Source organism: Rhinatrema bivittatum, chromosome 6 (genome assembly GCF_901001135.1).
Source record: "Rhinatrema bivittatum chromosome 6, aRhiBiv1.1, whole genome shotgun sequence".
In the NCBI taxonomy this organism is placed as follows: domain Eukaryota; kingdom Metazoa; phylum Chordata; class Amphibia; order Gymnophiona; family Rhinatrematidae; genus Rhinatrema; species Rhinatrema bivittatum.
In genome coordinates this window covers 2,451,181-2,468,560 of record NC_042620.1, presented here as the reverse complement: position 1 = coordinate 2,468,560, position 17,380 = coordinate 2,451,181, and the positions used below count along the sequence as shown (strand labels likewise).

General features: G+C 45.9%; 1 protein-coding gene across 1 annotated transcript in view; it reads left to right on the top strand.

Moving 5' to 3' along the window:
- The first annotated feature begins 517 nt into the window (after window positions 1–517).
- Window positions 518–17,380, top strand: part of TMEM198 (transmembrane protein 198) — a 39,187-nt gene continuing 22,324 nt past the window's right edge. Inside the window, exons 1-3 of the mRNA XM_029604884.1 lie at window positions 518–734; window positions 6,800–7,375; window positions 11,648–11,835. Coding sequence (XP_029460744.1) covers window positions 524–734; window positions 6,800–7,375; window positions 11,648–11,835 — 975 coding nt within the window. The 5' untranslated portion in view covers window positions 518–523. The remainder of the gene's footprint in view (window positions 735–6,799; window positions 7,376–11,647; window positions 11,836–17,380) is intronic.

Sequence of the window (17,380 nt, the reverse complement as noted above, 5' to 3'; positions counted from 1 at the left end):
TCATAGAGCAGTACCCCGGGCCCGGCCCTCCTTATCTTACAGGCTCCCCCTTATTCTCATGGTTCATCAGTCAATGGATCATCTCTGAGTGCCCTACGGGATCCAGTGACAGAAGCCTGGGGACAGAGGGCAGCGTATTCTGCCTTCTCCTTTGGGGCTTTCAGGTCAGGCAGATCCATCCTCCTTTGGAGCTTGGTTCCCTTGGTCTTCACTCACAACTCTCTGAGGGTTTGTGCGCTCTCCAGCTTGGCCCCGCCACTGGTTTGTGGCCTCCTGGAGCAGCAGTGTTTGGGAATCAGAGGTTGTGCATACTCGGGGAATGGAAGACGTGAGCTGGAGTCACAACACAGCACGGCACTGCCTTTCATCTTCCGGGGCCAGGTGGACACTAAGGGTTTGTAGGATCTCTAGTTCTAGAGCAGGAGCGGTGAATTGCTGAGATGGAGGAGGTTGTGTGGCCCTGGGGTCCTGCTGCAGACCTCTCACTTCTCCCTGCTCCCTGCAGGTTCCTCTTGACTCTGGGATGGAGCTGCCTGTCACAGCCCTACCTGGGGAGGTATTGGGGCGCACCATGACTTCTACGGTGCAAACTCTTCTGTTCAAACTGCTTCCTCATGACGTGGGCCAGGAGTGGCTGCAGAGCTGTGAGCAGGAGATTCAGCGCCGATATGACATTGTCCCATCTGTGGTCTGCGCCATGTGCTGCCTCTTTGGTGTCATCTACTGCTTCTTTGGTAAGTACTGGAGGATACTGTAACCCCCCCTGTACCCCTGTAATCTGTAACTGTAACCTGTGCTCATATCTCTACACCCACATAACCCATTTGTACATCCAATGCGCTCTCCGTAACTTGCGTGTACATTGATGCATCTCCGTAAGCAGAATGTATTTGCAGTGTATCCCCAGAGCCTCTGTGTACATCTCTGAGATCGGGTCCTTGCAGAGGTTGAAGTGGGCGTGACTGTATTCAGAGGACAGATGCTCTGGCCTTTAGATTAAATTTGGAACACAAAAAAAGACGAAAGCTCCAGAGTGAATGGCCTCAAGGGCAGCCTGTGAAACTACACCTCCAAGGAACTGGGCTGGAGGGAGGAGCAGTGAAAAGCCATTGCTGGCAGCAAGGAAGTATTTCTAGCAACTTGAAGACTGCCCAGTGTCTTACAAAGAAATGACGGCAGAAGAAGACCAAACGGCCCATCCAGTCTGCCCAGCAAGTTTCACACTTTTTTTTTCTCATACTTATCTGTTACTCTCGGCTCTTAGTAACCTTTTGGTTCTATTTCCCTTGTACTCCCACCATTAATGTAGAGAGCAGTGTTGGAACTGCATCTAAGTGAAATATCTAGCTTAATTAGTTAGGGGTAGTAACCGCCACAATAAGCAAGCTACACCCATGCTTATTTGTTTACCCAGACTATGTAATTCAGTCCTTGTTGGTTGTTGTCTGTATATAGATCCACTTTTCTTCATTCCCCCTGCCGTTGAAGCAGAGAGTTATGCTGGATATGCATTGAAAGAGAAGTATCAGACTTTCTCCCCTGCCATTGAAGCAGAGAGCTATGCTGGATATGCGTGAAGTATCAGACTTTCTCCCCTGCCGTTGAAGCAGAGAGCTATGCTGGATATGTGTGAAGCATCAGTCTTTCTCCCCTGCCGTTGAAGCAGAGAGCTATGCTGGATATGCGTGAAGCATCAGTCTTTCTCCCCTGCCGTTGAAGCAGAGAGCTATGCTGGATATGCGTGAAGCATCAGTCTTTCTCCCCTGCCGTTGAAGCAGAGAGCTATGCTGGATATGTGTGAAGCATCAGTCTTTCTCCCCTGCTGTTGAAGCAGAGAGCTATGCTGGATATGTGTGAAGCATCAGTCTTTCTCCCCTGCCTGATACTTCACGCATATCCAGCATAGCTCTCTGCTATCTATGTAGCTATCTATATAGGACTCTGGTCCTGCAGTCTGATTCTGGGTTTCTTTGCCTGTGACCCTGCTTGCCTCACCTGGATTGGGGCTACCTGTCTTTGGACATCATTGAGCCTTAGGTCTGGACTGGAGCAATTGGTTCCCTATTACCAAGATGAAAGCCGGCTTGCTTGTATGTGTTACTCACTCAGTATAATTGGAAGTAAACTCCCAGACTTGTACCTGACCTGCTTATCTTTCTGCTCTTCGAGAAGCCTTGAGTACAACTTTTCTGGGGACCTCATTCTGCACCAACCACCTTCTCCAGTATAGGAAACTCCTTGACAGCAATATGGAGGCACTGACCCCCTGCCAACTAACAGAGTCCCTTTGGTGGCAGGGGAGCCTTGGGTCAGCTGATGCCGTTCTGAAAATTGGAGCCATTGGGGCAGGAGTGAATGGAGGTTGCACGTGTCCTGACGAAATTCAGCACAATTTAGATGGGCAGGTGAAGGCTGGGAGATGCAAACCTGCTGGGTTAGCGGGAGGAAGGGGCCTCCATATTCTCGCACGGCGGGCTGTTAGCCAGGTACAGTTACTTCTGCTCTTGATGAGGTGTAAATCTACAGAAATCTCTTTTTAGGCCTAAAATGACGGTATGAGGTGTCTGGGGAAACTGGGGTGTACGCAGACTAAAGAGGCAGAGGGGTCTTAGGCTGGCCTAGCTGATGAGCTAATTGATAAAACAGATTGCCCCTTCACGCACCCGAGTTTCTTAAAATCATTTTACCTATGCTTGGTAAAGCCAGCAAAGTCCCTAAGGAAGATATGTGAACTACGTTTGCTCGTGTAACCACTTAAAATTGGGAACACACACACACACGATGGGTGTGTTTTACGTGCATATGTGTGCCCGGGAGATGGGGGAGGGTCTGGGGGTGGGGGTGAGGTATTCAGATCTAGTTGGGAGGGAGGGATAAGGGAAGGGTGACCTGCGGCAATGGTTCATTTTTACAATGTAGGAGGGAATGTGGGGTGGGGATTGCAAGGCCATCGTGACCTCTTTGCAATTTCATGATGGGGGGGGGGGGGGGAGGAAATCAAGTCACAAGGCAGTGAGGGTACCCCTACTTATTCAGCTTATATCTCATTTATCTGGCTAAGTCAGGCACAGGGAATGGGTGGATCGGGGAGGAGTCGAGTTGGCCAGATAAGTTAAATGGCTAACTCAATATTCAGAGTTAGACAACCGAATTATCCGGCCACCTCTCATCAGGCCATAAGCTGTCCTAAAGTTATCTGGTTTAACTTTAAAATAGCCGGATATATTGAGTGCCGCGCTGCTCTGCTAAATATACAGCACTAGTTAGCTAGATAAGTTTATCCAGCTGACCAGCACAGCTGCACTGGAAGAAATAATATGGACCTCATCACGTATAACTACCGATAGATGACCAAGGTGTTAAAGGGGCTCTTAGGGAAGATAAGGCCATTGCAGAAAGACTAAATTAATTCTTTGCTTCCTTGTTTACTAATGAGGATGTTGGGGAGATACCAGTTCCAGAGATGGTTTTCAGGGGTGATGAGTCAGACGAACTGAATGAAATCACTGTGAACCTGGAAGATGTAGTAGGCCAGATTGACAAACTAAAGAGTAGCAAATCACCTGGACCGGATGGTATGCATCTTAGGTTCTGAAGGAACTCAAAAATGAAATTTCTGATCTATTAGTTAAAATTTGTAACCTATCATTAAAATCATCCATTGTACCTGAAGACTAGAGGGTGGCCAATGTAAGCCCAATATTTAAAAAAGGCTCCAGGGGCGATCCGGGTAACTATAGACCAGTGAGCCTGACTTCAGTGCCTGGAAAAATAGTGGAAACTATTCTGAAGATCAAAATCACAGAACATATAGAAATACATGATTTAATGGAACACAGTCAACATGGCTTTACCCAAGGGAAGTCTTGCCTAACATATCTGCTTCATTTTTTTGAAGGGGTTAATAAACATGTGGATAAAGGTGAACCAGTAGTTGTAGTGTATTTGGATTTTCAGAAGGCATTTGACAAAGTTCTTCATGAGAGGCTTCTACGTAAACTAAAAAGTCATGGGATAGGTGGCGATGTCCTTTCGTGGATTGCAAACTGGTTAAAAGACAGGAAACAGAGAGTAGGATTAAATGGACAATTTTCTCAGTGGAAGGGAGTGGGCAGTGGAGTGCCTCAGGGATCTGTATTGGGACCCTTACTTTTTAATATATTTATAAATGATCTGGAAAGGAATACGACGAATGAGATTATCAAATTTGTGGATGATTCAAAATTATTCAGAGTAGTTAAATCACAAGCAGACTGTGATACATTACAGGAGGACCTTGTGAGGCTGGAAGACTGGGCATCCAAATGGATGCCCAGTCTTCCAGCCTCACAAGGTGGACAAGTGCAAGGTGTTGCATATAGGGAAAAATAACCCTTGCTGTAGTTACACGATGTTAGGTTCCATATTGGGAGCTACCACCCAGGAAAAAGATCTAGGCATCATAGCAGATAATACTTTGAAATCAGGTAGACAATGTGGGTGAAACTATCCACACTGTCAAATATTATTGCTCTAAACCATACATATGAATGAGAGTACAGAAGCTTTATTATCAAACTTTACATAACATGAAACATGTACAAGTAGCATGGGATCACTCACACTTACACACATACATACTTAGACACATTCATGCTTCAATATTAAAATTATATTGTAATACTTATTGATTATAAGCACTGTAAATAGTTAAATCTCTGTGTCACTTTATTTTATTTCTAATTTTTCTCCAAATCACATGTTAAATGTTAACACTTCGAAGTTATTATGTAAGTTAACCTTTCTAATCTATTGGAAATTGGTTGACGGACAGAAGACAATGTGTGATGGTAAATGGAACTTTCTCTGAAGAGAGAGCGGTTTTAAGTGGTGTACCGCAAGGATTGGTGTTGGGACCGGTCCTGTTCAATATCTTTGTGAGCGACATTGCGGACGGGATAGAAGGCAAGGTTTGTCTTTTTGCAGATGACACTAAGATCTGCAACAGAGTGGACACGCCGGAAGGAGTGGAGAGAATGAGACGGGATTTAAGGAAACTGGAAGAGTGGTCGAAGATATGGCAGCTGAGATTCAATGCCAAGAAGTGCAAAGTCATGCATATGGGGAGTGGAAATCCGAATGAACTATATTCGATGGGGGGGGAAAGGCTAATGTGCACGGAGCAGGAGAGGGACCTTGGGGTGATAGTGTCTAATGATATGAAGTCTGCGAAACAATGCGACAAGGCGATAGCAAAAGCCAGAAGAATGCTGGGATCCATAGAGAGAGGAATATCGAGTAAGAAAAGGGAAGTGATTATTCCCTTGTACAGGTCCTTGGTGAGGCCTCACCTGGAGTACTGTGTTCAGTTCTGGAGACCGTATCTACAAAGAGACAAAGACAAGATGGAAGCGGTACAGAGAAGGGCGACCAGGAAGGTGGAGGATCTTCATCGGATGACGTACGAGGAGAGATTGAAGAATCTAAATATGTACTCCCTGGAGGAAAGGAGGAGCAGGGGTGATATGATTCAGACTTTCAGATACTTGAAAAACTTTAATGATCCAAAGACAACGACAAACCTTTTCCGTTGAAAAAAAATCAGCAGAACCAGAGGTCACGAGCTGAGGCTCCAGGGAGGAAGACTAAGAACCAATGTCAGGAAGTATTTCTTCACGGAAAGGGTGGTGGATGCCTGGAATGCACTTCCGGAGGAAGTGGTGAAGTCTAAAACTGTGAAGGACTTCAAAGGGGCGTGGGATAAACACTGTGGATCCATCAAGTCTAGAGGACGTGAATAAAGAGGAGGCAGCAAAACACTGCACAGAGCGGCAGTAGCCACAGAGGCATTCACGGAGCGGGATGCCAGTGGCCAGTAGTTGGTGTTCCACCTTCAGGCAGCAAAACACTGCACAGAGCAGCAGTAGCCACAGAGGCATCCAACTTACCAGGACTTATGCTCTTGCCCAGTTTCTTCATTTGATTCTCCTTTCCATTTTTTGAACAATGCCCTTTTGGTTTTAATCAAGCTCTCATCCCCTATCATGTACTGCTCCTTTGCATTTCTATAATTCAAAAACATGACTCTGAAAACTTTTCACTTTCTACGGGCTGCCAAGCCTATGAATATGAGCCACCAAGCTTTTTAAGATCACGTTGCATTTTTCTACCCCTTTAGATGTGTCCAGTCTTGCAGATCTTAATGTTATCCATAGAAGACAAACTTTTCCTTCTAACCCCTCTGTAATATTGCAGCTTTAAGTATGTGCTGATTCTCTCCCTCCACCCCCTCCCAGGTTATCACTGTTCTAAGGTTGTGCTAACAATCCAATCACAGGTTATCCCTGCTCTACTCATTCTCTCCACCACCCACAAGCTTATCACTGCTTTAAAGCAGTGCTGACATGCTCTCTCTCTTATCCCTCCTCCCAGGTTATCCCTGCTTTAAGGCTGTGCTGACATGCTCTCTCCCTTATCCCTCCTCCCAGGTTATCCCTGCTTTAAGGCTGTGCTGACATGCTCTCTCCCTTATCCCTCCCCCCAGGTTATCCCTGCTTTAAGGCTGTGCTGACATGCTCTCTCCCTTATCCTCCTCCCAGGTTATCCCTGCTTTAAGGCTGTGCTGACATACTCTCTCCCTTATCCCTCCTCCCAGGTTATCCTGCTTTAAGGCTGTGCTGACATGCTCTCTCCCTTATCCCTCCTCCCAGGTTATCCCTGCTTTAAGGCTGTGCTGACATGCTCTCTCCCTTATCCCTCCTCCCAGGTTATCCCTGCTTTAAGGCTGTGCTGACACTCACTTTCTCTGTCTCTCCTCCAGGTTATCGCTGCTTTAAGGCTGTGATGTTCCTCACTGGGCTTATGTTTGGGTCCATCATTATCTTCATGTTGTGTTACAAGGAGCGGGTTCTGGACACACAGCTGAGTGTGGAGGCCAGTGTTGGCATTGGACTGGGGATTGGCATTCTCTGCGGCCTGGTCACGATGCTGGTTCGCAGTGTGGGCCTCTTCATGATTGGCCTGCTGCTGGGCCTACTGGTGGCTGTGGCAGCACTCATCATCATGGAACAGTTTTATCACCCTGGCACTGTCTGGGTCCCTATTGGTCTGCTGCTGGGTGTGGGCATGCTTTTCGCTGTGCTCACCCTGCAATGGCAGCGCTTCTTCACCACGCTTTCCACTGCAGTCTTTGGCAGTGCCATTATGACTGTCACAGTGGATTACTTCATCGAGGTCTTCCTCCTGGTGCAATACGTTTATGAACGGGTGAAGGTAGCGCCAACACAGCCCATCTGCTGGTACAGCTGGGTCATCCTTAGCATCTGGCCCATTCTTAGCATGCTGGGAGTGCTGGTACAATGGAAGGTCACCGCAGAGGGCTACTCCCACACTGAGGGTAAGGGTCTTCAAAGGTAAAGATAATGGAGGAAGCGATTCCCACACTGAGCATAAGAGTTTCAGAGGAGCTAGCCCCAATCTAAGGGTAATGATTCCCAAGGGTTAGGGAGTTGGGTGTGGTACTCCAACACTGAGCGTAAGGGTCCCAGAGGAGCTCATCCCAGTCAGAAAGTAATGGTCCCCAAGGGTTAGGATCCATGGTAGTACTCCCACACTAAGTATAGAGGTTCAGGGGAGCTAGTCACAATCTGAAGTTAATGGTCCCCAAGGGTTAGTGAGTCAGGGAGAGCTTCTCCCTTACCAAGTGTAAGGGTCCCAGAGGAGCTAGCCCTAATCTGAGTGCAGTGGTCCTCAAAGTTAGGGAGTCAGGGTAGTACTCTCACACTAAGTGTTATGGTCCCAGGGGAGCTAGCCACAGTCTGAAGGTAATGGTCCCTAAGAGTTAGGGAGTTGAGCTGGTACTCCCACACTGAGTGAAAGGGTTCCATAGGAGCTAGCCCCAGTTCAAGGGTAATGGTCTGAAAGGATTAGGGAGGACTTCAGGCTGAAGAGACGGGGGGTCTCAATCTGCAGATGGGCTTAGGAAACTGGTAGACCAATTGGTTAAACTGGTAATTTCAATGTCACGTGCATGTTAGTAAATCTCTCAATTTACACATGTAAAAGCTGACTTACAGGGCGTAAATGCATGTAAATTATGCAGGCAAAATCTCCATGAGTATGTTTTAAAGTTAGTCATAAAAATACATGAATATAGTAGTTGCATGCTAATTATCCAGATAAATTCTGATTTATCCAGTTAAATCTTGCCTGGAAATTCTGATTTAACTGGCTAAATATGAGAGAAATATGAGAGAAAATGGAGAGGAAAGACCCAACCCACACAAATAAAACCCCATACAATGACAAATTGACATCATATCAAGAGGCCATTAATGCTGCAAAGAAATCCTACATATGTAAAAAACTGTTGGCCTCACAAAACTATCCCAGAGAATTATATACCTCTGTTAAGAAGATAATCAACCCAAGCTCGACCTCCTCCACTCTTCCTCCCACCATCCCAGGGATGAACATTGCTGAAATGTTTGCCACTCACTTTACCAACAAAACAGCAATTATCATTAGCACCTTTAACAATTCAGCTTACGAAAAAGCCAACTGTTATCCAGAAATTCAAGGCCCAGCCTGGGAATTCTTCGATGACATCACAACCGAGGATACCACTAAGATCATTGACAACCTGAAACATTCGTCCAACCCCCTTAACCCGTGTAATACATCCCTACTCAAACTGATCAACTGGATATTACTTCGTTTGTCACTAAATTCATAAAATCATCACTACAACATGGCGTCATCCCTGATATCTTAAAACAAGCCTCAGTCCGACCCATAATTTAAAAACCAACAGCAGATCCAACTATCACATCCAACTACTGCCCGATATCCACCCTATCTTTCATGGCCAAAGGACTAGAAACTGCAGTTCTCCACTAAATCTGTGACTTCATTGATTCATATAATATCCTCAACCAACACCAGTTCGTATTCAGGAAACACCACAGCTCCGAATTGCTACTACTATCCAGCTTTGATACAATGAGACGTTAGACCACGGCTCCTCATTCCTTCTATGCCTACTTGACATCTCTGCTGCATTTGACACGGTCAACCACTTCATCCTACTTTCAAGACTGCACACCATCGGGATTACTGGTTCGGTGCTGGCCTGGTTCTCGTCTTACCTTAGCAACAGGACACAACAAGTCCAAATTGAATCCCTTACCTCCTCTTTGACGCCTTTGAGCTCTGGAGTACCCCAAGGGTCTGCTCTCTCTGCTGCACTGTTTAACCTTTATCTAACCCCACTATGCCACACCCTAACTGACTTTGGAGTACACTATAAAATCTATGTGGATGATATCCAATTTTTTTTCCTCTCAAGGAAACATGGGCCTTGACTGAAGCTTTCCTTAACAGTTGCATTACAGTGATCCAGAAATGACTACATAGTAATAAATTAGCTCTCAACACATCTAAAATGGAAATCATGTTATCACCCCATCCAGTTGTCAGCACCCCCATCATATCACTTTTGATTCACATTCCATCTCCATCTCCCAAAGCGTACAAAACTTTGGAGTCACTATCAACCCCTCTCTCTCCATGTGCAACCATATAAGAAATATTACCAACTCCTCCTTTTATAAACTATGCCTGCTACTTCACCTCAAGCCCCTACTCGCATATGTTGTTTTCAGACCGGTCCTTCAATCACTTCTATTCTTGGGGATTGATTACTGTAACTCCCTCCTGACAGGCCTACCTCTATACACCACTCACTCACCTCAGATCATACAAAACTCAGCAGCAAGACTCCTTACCGACACTCACACGAGATCACATCTCTCCTGTTCTTAGATCTCTCCTCTGGCTCCCCATCCCCTTCCAAATACAATAAGCTTGTAGTGATCATCCACGCCGCGAATATAACTTAAGCTCCCCAAGGCTCTCCTCAACAATAGAAATCCACGCCCCCTCCCGACAGCTCAGATCGTCCAACCAGATGCTACTAGTCTCTCCGCCTACAAAGTTCACCCATCTCGAGGAAACCAGGGAATGTGAATTCTTCTCTGCCAGCCCACTACTGTGGAATAGCCTACCAAAGGCATTTCTCCGAGAAAGACTTTTCTTCAAAAAAGCCCAAAAAACTTTACTCTTCAAGAAAGCATTCCCCCCAAACTAGATGACAACTGACTGCCCTCAACTTGTCCCCCTCCAGCTGATGCTACCTAGACTTCCACCCTCTCTCCTCTGACTCCTTAACTCAACCAATCTCACGCCCTTGATGCTTATTTTTCTTCTCCCCCCCTAAGATTCTTTATTGCCATTCCCCTTTTTCCAGTGGCTGTATATGTTTTATATAATACCCCGCCCCAAACATCTATTTGTTCATTCTTGTACTCCGCTCTGAACGTAGGAAGGATGGGTAATAAGTGCTTTTAAATAAATAAGTAGTGCATTTGCTGCTACTTATGCTGATAAGTCTTAAAACGCTATTTATCCGGCTAAGTCAGATAGTCGGATAAGTCTAAAAAGTGCTCTTATCCAGCTAAGACAAATAGCTGACTAAGTAACACTTTTAGACATAATAAGTAGCGTTTTAAGACATATCCGGATAAGTAATGCCTTTGCTGCTACTTAGCTGGATAAGTCGTAACTTGTTCAGATAAGTGCTGCTACTTATCTGGATAACTTGGAATTTGTCTGGATAAGTGCAATAATGTATTCGCTTTTTTTTTTTTACATGCGCGTGCATATTGCAGGATACATTTACATAGATTTTAGAACCTGTGTACATTGTATATGTGCAGGTTATGAAATATCGGCGTACATTTTCATGTTCTCATATACATGTGTATATGGGCATGCATGCATATTTTAAAAGTTATCCTCCCTATGTAAGGATCCCATGAGAGCTAGCCCCAATCTGGGGGTAATGGCTCCCAAGAGGAAGAGGCTCAGGGCATGTGTTCCTAAACTAAGTATCAGAGTTCTAGGGAAGCTAGTCCCAGCCTGATAGTAGGGATCCCCAAGAGATAGGAAGTCAGAGGGTGGTGCTCCCACACCAAGTGTAAGGGTCCCAGGGGAACTAGCCCTGGTCTGAAGGTAAGGTCCCCAAGGGTTAGTAAGTCAGGGATGTCTCCTATTACATTGTGTGGCTGTCATGTTGTACTATCTAATGCGGTGCAATTTACATTGCATGTACAGTGTGACACTTTGTATATCACATATCCCTTGCTGTCTGTCTCATGTAGTGTCTTCCATCTGACTCATCTCATGCTGCTTGTCTTTTACAAGGAAGCCTCAACACCATAATCCTCTCTTCACCCCCTGTCACAAACAGATAGACAATAGACTCATGTTGCAGGTCCTGTCTGACCTGTTTGCGTTACATATTCTTCCTGTCTCGTCACTTGTCCTACCTAGCCCACGTCTCCTTGCATGCCCACTCTCACATAACATGCTCTGCTCGGTCTGGCGCATGTCACAGATCTTATCTGTCATGGATCACATTGCATGTCCATGTGTCACATCTCAATTTGGACCTCCTGTCTGGCTCACATATCGCTTTGTATGTCCAATCTGTCTCATCTTGCTTTGGACATCCTGTTTGGCCCAGTTAACCCTGCATGTCCCATCGTGCTTTGCGCGTCTCGCTTAATATGTAGTATCCGCCCTGGCTGACATCTAATTTCTGTCTCAGTGATCATCAGCCACCAGCAGCGCCGTGTTCAGCTGATGCGTGTCAAGCAGCGAGGAGAGCAGAGGGAGAAGAAGAAGAAGCCTCCTCATCATCCTCATCACCAGCACAAGTCCAGCTACCGGCCAGAGCCAGCGTATCGCAGGAAGCCCAACCCGGTGCGGCGATTTGATGGGGACGTGCTCTCCCCTGTGAGTCCTGTCTGCAGGGTACAGATCCTTCCACAGCACCTGGTGCTGACCTTTCGTTTCCTGCGTGACCCGAAGAGCATTGAATCCAGGCAGGATAACCCCCTAAAGGGACCCCCAATAATTATCATTAGCTCAGTAATCGGACCCCTGCAACAGTCTGAATCTGTAATCCCTCACTAATTGACTCTGTAATCATCACACATCTGTAATCCAGTAATGTGAGCTCAAACAGGGATCCCAGTATTGGGGCTAAGAAAGACAATTCAAAGCCATTTCTGTGAGTCAGTTGTCTGGAACCAGCCCTCCCGCAATATGACAATACTATTAGGTGCAGTTAGGGGACATGGTTACAGGATGGGGGGAGACAGACTCGATACCACGAAATCATATGCTAAGTGTTTTATTCTAGCTGCACAAAAGGGACATGCAAATATTACATTTCAAAGTGAAAGTACTGTGCATTGTCTTTTTCAGAACTGGTGTAAAAAGTATCTGTGAATTTAGTCCCAATACAGACAGTGGGAAAACAGCCCTCATAATTTTATTTGTTTATTTAGTTTGATTTAATTTCCACATTTGTCTTAACAAATCCAAGTGATTGCAGTAAAATTAATAGCTGTAATACAAGCAAGTTTGCTTACCATAGATGGTGTTTTCGTAAATAGCAGATGAATTAGCCATGATCTGTGGGTGATGTTATCAGGCAGCACTGAACAGAACTGTCTCTACAAGCTAGTAGAGCTTTGAGCTGTACTGAGCATGTGCAGGAGTTCCCATGTGACTGTTGCCTCAGAGTCTCCTCAGTATGTTTCAAAGCTAGTATAAGGATATGGTGGACATCTCATGGCTAATTCATCCTGCTGTGTATGGAAAATACCATTTACTGTAAGCAAACTTGCTTTTTTCTATTGAAAAACAGGGCTGAATTAGCCATGATCTGTGAGTAGTCCCAAGCTGAGGCTTGCAAAAGAGCTACTCAGACCCCACCGTGGAGAGGAGACTGTTTATATCTCAAGTGGTCTAATATTGCCTGTCTTACTGCACTGTCTGTGGAAGTCAAGGCATCTAGGCAATAGTGAGAAATGAATAGATGGCACAGATAACTAAGTAGCTGCTTTACCAATGTCTTCAACTGGAACCTCTTTGAGGTGCTCAGTGGAGAAAGCTGTTATTCTAACCTGGTGAGCTGTGACTGGAATAGCAAAATCAAATCCAGCTACTGCATAGTTGAATTGAATTCAACTCATAATCCAGTTGGAAAGCATTCTCTTGGGTACAGCTGTGCCAAGTCTGTTGGCACAGCTGTAGCCAAGAGATAAACAGTTGCGATGTTTTCCTGTGGGATTGTGTATGGCATTTATAATAAACCAAAGCTTTTTTGCAGTCCAATGTATGCAAAGTTTTCTCACACTTATGAGCATGAGGTTTTGGAAAGAAGTAGGAATATATTACTTTTGGTAAGAAATTGGGATGTGTTCTAAGAACCATTTTATCATAGAAGAATTGCATATAAGGTGGGTAGTGAACTAGTGCTTGTAATTCATAAGAATATAAGACTTGCCATACTGGGTCAGACCAAGGGTCTATTAAGCCCAACATTCTGTTTCCAACAGTGGCCAATCCAAGTCACAAGTACCTGGCAGGATCCCAACGCTAGAGAGATTCCAAGCTGCTTATCCCAAGAATAAGCAGTGGATTTCTGCAACTCTACCTTAATAATTGTTAATGGATTTTTCCTTCAGGAACTTGTAGAAACCTTTCTTAAACACAGACTTTCACCACATCCTCTGGCAACAATTCCAAAGTTTAATTATGTGTTGAGTAAAAGAATATTTTTTCTGCTTAGTTTTATAGGTATTACACAGTAACTTCATTGTGTGTCCCCTGTGTACGTTTTGAAAGAATAAACAACTGATTAACATTTACTTGTTCCATTCCACTCATTTTATAGACCTAAGAACATAAGAACATGCCATACTTGTTACAGAAGGGTTTTCGTGTGCCCTTGGGCCTCGGCCCGACCCCGGATGAATCCAGGACCGAACCGAGGGTTGGCAGCGTGTCCCAGCAAGGCGGAACAAGGTCTTACCCTCTGCCGAGCCTGCAAACTCCCAGAGCCAACAAGATGATGTTGGAAGGTGAACAGTCCTCCGACCGTTCCAAGCCCTTTCGGACCTGCCGCTTAGAATCGGCATGGAGCAGCAGGCCAGCCTGAGGATGAGGGCAGACGGAGGCCTTGGCACGAAGACATGAGACTATGACTGAAGCCAAGACATCACAGACGAGGGCTGATACGACGGCATCACAGACGAAGGGCTGATGTGAAGACATGACAAACAAAGCTGATGTGACGGCATCACAGACGAGACGAGGAACTAGACAAAGTCCAGACGAAACGAGAAGCTGGGAAGGTTAGGCATTGGCACTATCTCTCAGGGCGCCCTCCACAGCCCACCTTCACGGGCAGACCCAATGGGCTGGTCGCGGACCACCCTGCCCCACTGCGCGCCCTACACAGCCTGAAGAGGCTGGTCACGGACCACGCAGAGAGCAGGACAAGCACAGGAAGGAATCCAGCCGAGGCAGGACTTCGATGACGGAACCGGTGTCATCCGGAGAACCACAAGGGCTGGCAGGACAGAAGGCTCAGGAGCACAGGACACAAGTCCACTACCAGCAACTCCAAAGACGAAGACGCGTAACCAGGAGATCCAAAGAGCCAGCAGAACAGAAGGCTCAAGAGCAGAGGAGAAAGACATCAAGGAACCTGGAACATCAGGAAATGGGACATCAGACGACGAGACATCAGGAGACCTGGACGAGGACCTCAGGCGACGAAGACATGGCACAAGAAGCAGACGAGACAAGACGAGGAGCTCCCACGAGGAACACAAAGGACCTGACGGAGCGCTGGCAGGCAGGAGCCTCCAGAAGCGAAGTAACTCCAATGCAAGGTGAAGCTGGAATGCAGGAACAGCCCTTTTATAGGGCTGGTACAGGAAACAGTCTGAAGGTGGGGCCCAGGGCATATCCGGCTGTGGGCCCTTTAAATCTTGCAGCGAGGCGTGGCTGCGCACATAGAGGCAGGAAGCAGGAAGCTGTGCAGGACCGTGGACAGTGGTCCTGCACTGACGTCAGCGTGGAAGAAGCAGGGCTGGGCCTAGAAGCAGGCCCCGACAACGGCAGCGGCTCCTGCCACTGCAGGAAGCCCCGAGGGTGGCTCCAGCCACCAAGCCAGCTCGGGGCTTGCGGCCTCCAGCCATGAAGATGGCAACAATGTCGGTGGCGGCCCCAGCCGCATCGAGGACAGACAGCAGAAAAGTCCGTGGCTCCGGCCGCGGTGAAGAGAGCAAGAGGGGTAGCCTCCGGGCCGCGTGAGGAAACAAAGTCCATGGCTCCGGCTGCCGAGAAGGCCCGACTTCAGTGGCGTCCAGCTGCGTCGGGCACGGCAAAGTCAGCAGCATGGTAAGGAGCCTGCTCGCGGGGGGACCGCGGGCAGGGTTCATAACAATACTGGGTCTGACCAAGGGTCCATCAAGCCCAGCATCAAGGGTCCATCAAGCCCCTGTTGGGCCTGCTTCTAGACCCAACAGTGGCCAATCCAGGCCATAATAACCTGGCAAGTACCCAAAACTAAGTCTATTCCATGTTACCATTGCTAGTAATAGCAGTGGCTATTTTCTAAGTCAACTTAATTAATAGCAGGTAATGGACTTCTCCTCCAAGAACTTATCCAATCCTTTTTTAAACACAGCTATACTAACTGCACTAACCACATCCTCATAAGAACATAAGAACATAAGAAAATGCCATACTGGGTCAGACCAAGGGTCCATCAAGCCCAGCATCCTGTTTCCAACAGTGGCCAATCCAGGCCATAAGAACCTGGCAAGTACCCAAACACTAAGTCTATTCCATGTAACCATTGCTAATGACAGTGGCTATTCTCTAAGTGAACTTAATAGCAGGTAATGGACTTCTCCTCCAAGAACTTATCCAATCCTTTTTTAAACACAGCTATACTAACTGCACTAACCACATCCTCTGACAACAAATTCTAGAGTTTAATTGTGCGTTGAGTAAAAAAGAACTGTCTCCCATTAGTTTTAAATGTGCCACATGCTAACTTCATGGAGTGCTCCCTAGTCTTTCTACTATCCGAAAGAGTAAATAACCGATTCACATCTACCCGTTCTAGACCTGTCGTGATTTTAAACACCTCTATCATATCCCCCCCTCAGTCGTCTCTTCTCCAAGCTGAAAAGTCCTAACCTCTTCAGCCTTTCCTCATAGGGGAGCTGTTCCATCCCCTTTATCATTTTGGTAGCCCTTCTCTGTACCTTCTCCATCGCAATTATATCTTTTTTGAGATGCGGCGACCAGAATTGTACACAGTATTCAAGGTGCGGTCTCACCATGGAGCGATACAGAGGCATTATGACATTTTCCGTTTTATTCACCATTCCCTTTCTAATAATTCCCAACATTGTTTGCTTTTTTGACTGCTGCAGCACACTGTACTGATGATTTCAATGTGTTATCCACTATGACACCTAGATCTCTTTCTTGGGTTGTAGCACCTAATATGGAACCCAACATTGTGTAATTATAGCATGGGTTATTTTTCCCTATATGCATCACCTTGCACTTATCCACATTAAATTTCATCTGCCATTTGGATGCCCAATTTTCCAGTCTCACAAGGTCTTCCTGCAATTTATCACAATCTGCTTGTGATTTAACTACTCTGAACAATTTTGTGTCATCTGCAAATTTGATTATCTCACTCGTCGTATTTCTTTCCAGATCATTTATAAGTATATTGAAAAGTAAGGGTCCCAATACAGATCCCTGAGGCACTCCACTGTCCACGCCCTTCCACTGAAAAAATTGCCCATTTAATCCTACTCTCTGTTTCCTGTCTTTTAGCCAGTTTGCAATCCACGAAAGGACATCGCCACCTATCCCATGACTTTTTACTTTTCCTAGAAGCCTCTCATGAGGAACTTGGTCAAACGCTTTCTGAAAATCCAAGTATACTATATCTACCGGTTCACCTTTATCCACATGTTCATTAACTCCTTCAAAAAAGTGAAGCAGATTTGTGAGGCAAGACTTGCCCTGGGTAAAGCCATGCTGACTTTGTTCCATTAAACCATGTCTTTCTATATGTTCTGTGATTTTGATGTTTAGAACACTTTCCACTATTTTTTCTGGCACTGAAGTCAGGCTAACCGGTCTGTAGTTTCCCGGGTCGCCCCTGGAGCCCTTTTAAAATATTAGGGTTACATTTGCTATCCTCCAGTCTTCAGGTACAATGGATGATTTTAATGATAAGTTACAAATTTTTACTAATAGGTCTGAAATTTCATTTTTTAGTTCCTTCAGAACTCTGGGGTGTATACCATCCGGTCCAGGTGATTTACTACTCTTCAGTTTGTCAATCAGGCCTACCACATCTTCTAGGTTCACCGTGATTTGATTCAGTCCATCTGAATCATTACCCATGAAAACCTTCTCCATTACGGGTACCTCCCCAACATCC